At 38.2% G+C, this 7,012-nt stretch overlaps 2 protein-coding genes across 2 annotated transcripts; both read right to left on the bottom strand.

Annotated features, from left to right (window-relative positions):
• Positions 1–898: 898 nt before the first annotated feature.
• LOC127088032 (protein MAIN-LIKE 2-like) lies at positions 899–1,823 on the bottom strand. The gene is made up of 2 exons (XM_051028944.1): positions 1,738–1,823; positions 899–1,653 (listed from the first exon to the last, which is right to left on the bottom strand). The coding sequence occupies exons 1-2, from the start codon at positions 1,810–1,812 to the stop codon at positions 1,186–1,188; spliced, it is 543 nt and encodes a 180-aa protein (XP_050884901.1). The 5' UTR covers positions 1,813–1,823; the 3' UTR covers positions 899–1,185.
• Positions 1,824–1,895: 72 nt separating this feature from the next.
• On the bottom strand, positions 1,896–2,820 carry LOC127078659 (protein MAINTENANCE OF MERISTEMS-like). Its single transcript, XM_051019093.1, has 3 exons — positions 2,701–2,820; positions 2,240–2,612; positions 1,896–1,903 (listed from the first exon to the last, which is right to left on the bottom strand). Exons 1-3 carry the CDS (start codon positions 2,758–2,760, stop codon positions 1,896–1,898), a joined length of 441 nt encoding a protein of 146 aa, XP_050875050.1. The 5' UTR covers positions 2,761–2,820.
• Between the last annotated feature and the right edge of the window lie 4,192 nt (positions 2,821–7,012).

Here is a 7,012-nt window from a genome sequence, read left to right as displayed (position 1 = left end):
ACGAGTACTCAACCTGTCTCTCTGCTTACTTTGACTCACTCAATGGATATGGTTATCTTTCAATCAACATGTAAAATCAATTATGCTTATCTTGTCTTTCGTATTTGTTGTCCCCATCCTTTGTACTAAGACACTGGTTAGTTTAATATCAAGTAAAATATTATTTTTACAAACTTCATTTTCATTTGCAGCCTTGTCAATTTCTGAAATTCTATTTGATATCATGTCTATCATTATGTTTGGTTGCCAAAACATCTATCTTCTTTGGTACAAACAATTGTTTTGAGTAGTGACAAACATGTCAATGGTTTTAAGACAAACATGTCAATGGTTTTCAAGGTCTTGAAGGGTGTTATAAGTGCTTGAATAGTCTCTATTTGGTAAGTTTTTACAAATTTAGAAAATATATATTTATATTCTGATGATATCTTCTCTCTATGGTATCTTATGATGTTCTTTGCTTGATAAATTATGACAAGGACATTGGTGAATTTTTTACCAAAATAACCCAATTTTTTTAAAAAAATCCCAAGCTACCCCACTTTTAGGAGGAGGCGTCAATCCAATTGGCGACTCCTCTTAAAAATAGAGTGCAGACGCCAATTGGATTGGCTATGGCACATGGTGCAGCCAATTCAATTGACGCCCATGTGTATTTTTCCAAAGGAGGCGCCAATTGGATTGGCACCTCAATGTATTTTGCAATTTTTTGTTAAGCAGTCTACGTGATACATATTTTCGAAATAGGACCAATTCATATTAATATAAATTCTCGTTTACACAAAAAATACTAATGTTGATGACCGGGATCACCTAACCGACCTCCGGTCCCACATCCCCTAGCTACCCGAACCCGTGGTCCTAACCCGCATTGATGATTCACCACTGGTGTTTGAGCATCTGAGGGGCCAGGAACATCACTACCAACTGCAGGAGATGGCATGTTAAGATAGTCAGACAAATCAGTATAGTCTTGAGTATGCATCGAAAGTGTATTGCCATAGTCTGGCTAAGGCGGCTTTGGTAGGGTGATGTGTTGGGTGCGAAGCGATGTTGAGTCTCTGGTTGATGGTCTATTTGTTGGTGGTGGTACGGGGTATGCTCTTGATATTGTCGTTAGGTGTATGGCATGTTAGGGTTGTATGTTTGTGTGTTTGTGGAGCGGAAAGTTTGACAGATAGGGGGTTATATGTAGGCGGTCTGACAATGTTGTTGGGGGTTAGATGTTGAGGCATGTGGTGTGTAAGTTTGTTGGTGTGGGTCGTATAAGTACATATCCTCGGCGATAAAATCAAAACCAACTGATATGTACCAAGCCATATAAGTACGACTTGGTTTTTCTTCATTAGGAATCATTGCGTCAGTTAAGACATGGTCATGGCGGTGCTTCCTTTTGCGACACTCAGAACTGGCGAAGCTTTGCCATGGATTAAATTTCCATTGGTCATTAACTTTGCGCATATGCCATTCTCCTAGTTTGCCGGGGGGATCCGGGATGTGTTGAAGCATATTGAACTGCAACTTCACACGATCACTGTTGTGCATCTCCACAGTTATGAATCTTATGATCGGTGTGCATGCAGTCCATACGGTTGCGTCTTCTTCGTTGACTTCATGGTTGTGATCCAAATTTAGGTATGGACACCAAATGAACTGAAATGTGAAAGTAACTTAGATTATAAACTTGGTAGAAGAAGTTAACAAATTATAACGAAATAATGAGGTTATTATCCATACATCTGTCGGACGAAGGTGATCCAAGAGATTGTGATACTGGGTAATACAGTGTCTAAGACATCTGTTATAACTCATACCACGTGCCGACCATCTGCACCATAAAGGTAAAAATATTAGTTAGAGATAATAATCGTTAAAGTAAGTAAATATATAGCATTTTAAACAACTTACTTTTGTGCATACAGAAATGTAAAAGGGTTGTTGTTGACGGGCGCTAGGGACGGTAGTCTTGACCAACCCCATGCTTGAAGCAAAACAGCACATCCAAAAAAGGTAGATGTATCTTTGTGTGAATTTTTACACAAAGAGCTATAGGCCAGACAAGCGGATCCCCAACTATAACTTCCTATTCTATCTACATGTCTTAGTAAAGGTAAATACATAACATGCATACTAGAACCATTACCTTCGGGAAATAAAAAAGAACCAATTAAAAGCATAATGTAACACCTAGTTTTTATTATTCGAGCCTCTTCGGTAGAATGCTCATCTAAATGTAAACTGTTATAATATGACGTAAGGTGTGAAAGGAGTATACCTTGACATCTTGAGTTATCATCTAACAAATCAGTATCCAAGAGGTCCATGCAAATTGAATTCGCATAGTTGGTTTTACCATTTACAGCTTTACCTTCAATAGGCAGTCCCAATATCATGTAGACGTCTTCTAATGTCACGGTACACTCACCGGTTGGAAACCAGAATGTGTGTATCTCGGGATGCCATCTTTCGCATAACGCAAGAATGAATTTATTATCCACCGACCAAGACATAATTTTTCTTATATGTCCAAAACCGGCGAGTTCGACATACGGTTGAATCATCGGGTCCATGTGGACATATTCGTGGACCCGAGTACGGAACCTTGAATAATCCTATAAAAGAAACAAGAAAATACTTTACTAAGTTGATATGTTATTGAAATGGTACTCTAGACAAATAACAAAAGAATACAACACTTACATAAGTTGATATATTTGTAACTGTTCCTCTGTGCGATTCGCCCATTGTGAGGATAGACATCTTGTCGGAGATGAAAAAGGTTGGTGCAGATGAAAAAGGTTGTTGCAGATGAAAGATTTGATGTTGTAGAGGAAGTAGTGAGTGATGGTGTGGAAGAAATGTTAGAGGTACATTCCTATTTATAGGCAAAAGTGTGAAGCATAGAAAAATGTGTTTGCATGTGGTAGCCAAATGAATTGGCGCCCATGTGCATTTTTTAAATGGTATCGCCATTCAAATTGTCGCCTCCATAGGCTCATGCATGACACGCCTATCTCTGCATGCTTGGTTACGAGGTATGCATGCATGCAAGACATGGTGTAGCCAAATGGATTGGCGCCCATGTGCAAGGATTGTAAGGAGGCGCCAATTCATTTGGAGCTAGTACTTGCATGTGTGACACGTGGATTTCCTCTCTCTTGTATGATGGACGCATCACTTTGGACTAGCTTGCATGTTTGACACGTGGCTTTCCTATCTCTTGCATGCTGGACACATCACTTCGGACTCGCTTGCATGTTTGACACATCACTTCAGACTAGCTTGCATGTTAGACACATCACTTACCTATTTAAGTGTCTTACTATCAACATCCAACAATCAACGCACATTCATCTACAGCAAGAAATTAATTTTCATCTGCATCAGAAATATCACAATGTCATCTTCACTGAAATATAGTGTCAATGTTCACTGCAATGGTGAGACATACGAGTCTGAGTTATACGGATTTTATTTTCGAAACACCGATACCATTCGACTTACGATCAAGAGAAATGCAAATTTCTTGCATTGAAAAAATGAATTCAATCCTGCATATGATCTGGTACTGTGTTAAAGATAACGTATCAAAATCCAATATTTTTTTAGAACAATCAATGCAAGTTTTCCCCGCTTAAGGTAAGGGATGATGAAGATGTTAAATACATGTTTGTTAGTCATGAACATTCTGGCTGCAATTGTATTGAGTTGTATATTACTCTTCAACCAAGTATACCATCTCAGCAATCTCAAATAACCAGTCAGGATGAATTTGATGAATTTGATTCACAATACTTAGATGACGTCGACCCAGAAGCAGAAGCAAAAGTCAACATCGTTGATGAAGAAGAAGAGGAGACCGAGATACAGGTCGATCATATGTTGAACAACGACATTGAAGATGATGTTCAACCAACGCCATTACCTCCTAGTCATATCTATAATCTGCCTCAACATATGACAAACATGGATATGCATGACGATGAAACATCCAACAGTGTTTTCTATAACCCGATCCACGGTCAGAAGGCGAGTTAAAGGTGGGAGACATGTTCCGCACTAAAGAAGAATGTGTGAGAGCTATCAAAAAATTCCATATTAACAACTCTGCTGATTTTACAATGAAACGCACAGATTCGAGAAGGTATGTCATCGAATCTCGTAACATTCTTTGTAAGTTTCAGTTGGTTGCATCCTACAAAAAGAAAAGCGACTCTTGGGAGATAGCTTCAATAGACCCACCTCACAGTTGCATTGCAACTAACGTCGAACAAGATCACCGTAAATTAAGTGTTGCATTGATATGTCAAGACATTCTGCCGCTTATTAACAAATACCCATCAGTGAAGGTGAGTATAATTATATCTCATATCAGAATAATATATAATTATACTCCATCTTACAAGAAAGCATGGATTGCAAGGACAAAGGTTGTTGAACATGTATTCGGCAACTGGGAGGATTCATACAAAGAATTGCCACGGTTTTTATGGGCACTAGAAACATATGTCCCAGGAACTGTGGAAATTATGGAGACATTGCCAGCAATGACGCCAGACGGAACCTATGTTACTGGTAATAGAATCTTTCACCGTCTCTTTTGGGCGTTTGACCCATGCATCAAAGGTTTTGCATTCTGCAAACCTACTATTCAAATTGATGGAACATGGTTATACTACAAATACAAGGGTACTTTGCTTATGGCGGTTGCACAAAACGGCAACAACAATGTCTTTCCCATTGCCTTTGCTCTAGTTGAAGGTGAGACTGCTGGTGGTTGGAGTTTCTTTCTTCGACATCTCAGAATGAATCTGGCTCCACAAGCCAATATCTGTTTGATTTCTGATAGACATGCTACCATTGAGAATGCCTACAATAACCATGACAACGGATGGCTTGATCCTCCTTCTACCCATGTCTATTGCATTAGACATATTGCACAAAACTTCATGCGTGTAATAAAAGATAAGAACCTTCGCAAGAAGGTGGTGAATGTTGGGTATGCTCTAACTCAACCATCATTTCAATATTACCGTGATGAAATTAGACTGTCTAATGAAGATGCGGGAAGATGGTTGAATAACATACCAGTAGAGCAGTGGACAAGGGCATTTGACGGAGGCTGTCGATGGGGCCACATGACAATAAACCTTGTAGAATGCATGAACGGCGTATTCAAAGGCATTATAAATATCAATAACTGCCTTGGTCAGATCAACCTATTATAGGTTGGCTTCTACGTTTGCAACCAGAGGTGAAAGATGGAGTGCGGTGTTAATGTCTGGGCAAGTATTCAGTGAGTGTTGCATGAAAGTCATGAAATAGGAGAGCATCAAGGCTAACACACACGCTGTAATAGTCTTTGACCATCATAGGCAAAGTTTCAGCGTGCAGGAAACAATGAACCACAACGAGGAGAGACCAAATTTAGTCTATGTTGTCAAACTTAACAGAAGTTGGTGCGACTGTGGAAAATTCCAGGCCTTCCGTATTCCTTGCTCCCATGTCATTGCAGTATGCGCCCATATTAACCAGGACGCTTACAACCATCTATCTGATGTGTACAAGGCCATCACTATCATGAATGTCTATAATAAAAGCTTTTCGGTGCTACCAATGGAGGAATACTGGCCTTCATATGAAGGTGACATAGTTTGGCATAATGACGATATGCGTAGAAAGAAAAAAGGACGGCTAAACAGCACACGTATCAGGACAGAAATGGATACGACAGATAAAATGATAAGACTATGTAGTATTTATCATCAACCAGGACACAATAAGAACAATTGTCCCAATCTAGGAGCATCATCTGGGTCATAATCTTTTTGTAACATTGGATTTTTGTAACCCTCAATTGTTATATATATCATTAACTTTTTGTTATAACGAGGTTCACAACAAACATCACTACAACATAAGCAAACTAAAAACAAAATATGTCTAACTAATTACAACAATCAAAGTGATGTCATCTCGTCCGAACATCATTTCCCTAGCATCCTTATCAATTTTCATTCGCACCCAACCAAAGATACTGTTGAGTCTCTCAACACTTATAATTTTTTTCCCTTTTGGTATTTTCACATCTAAACAACGAACCAGCTCCCTCTTCAGTTGATCGAAAGTAGTGATGTTCCAGAAGAGCATCAACATCTGAGGTTTGTCTCTCGCATAAATCACCTTTCCATAGCGGCGACGAACACCAAACATGATTGTCAAATGATGAAATAAGATGTGGAAAAATGATTCACACAACACATCTATTTATAACAAAAAAAATTGCAAAATACACTGAGGTGTCAATCCAATTGGCGCCTCCTTTGGAAAAATACACATGGGCGCCTCCTTTGGAAAAATACACATAGGCGTCAATTGAATTGGCTGCACCATATGCCCTAGCCAATCCAATTGACGCATGCACTCTATTTTTAAGAGGAGTCGCCAATTGGATTGGCGCCTTCTTCTAAAAGTGGGGTAGTTTGGGATTTTTTTTTAAAAATAGAGTTATTTTGAGATTTTTTTTGAAAAACTGAGTTATTTTTGTAAAAAAACCAACATTGGTGGATCTTGTTGAAAATTTGACAAGAACTTTGTCATGTTTTTCTATTTTTGGATAAACAACTTAATTAGCACTAACAACTTAAAACATAAGTGCTGATATGTCTTATGGATTTGTTTGGATTATCTTATTTGAATTTATCTAATAGCACAAGTAATTGTAAGAATGTTAATGCGAGTTTATTGGAAACAATTTATGATATGTTAGTTGGAAATGTAATGATAGGTAAAGAATAATATTATTGTATATTCTGGTGATTACAGTGTACAATATATATATATATAGCAAACACTGGCAGATACATGATCCTATGATTAAGGCTAGAATTAAGATGCTACAAGCAAATAAGGCAACAAATAATGCTGACAGTAATTACACTAATTATATTGATTGACAGTGTCAAGGTAAATTATTGGATCCACACATTAAGGGATCTTGTCTCTAATTCCC

Source organism: Lathyrus oleraceus, chromosome 5 (assembly GCF_024323335.1).
Source record: "Lathyrus oleraceus cultivar Zhongwan6 chromosome 5, CAAS_Psat_ZW6_1.0, whole genome shotgun sequence".
Taxonomy (NCBI): domain Eukaryota; kingdom Viridiplantae; phylum Streptophyta; class Magnoliopsida; order Fabales; family Fabaceae; genus Lathyrus; species Lathyrus oleraceus.
The sequence above is the reverse complement of the archived record's forward strand: the minus strand, read 5'-3'. Positions and strand labels throughout refer to the sequence as shown.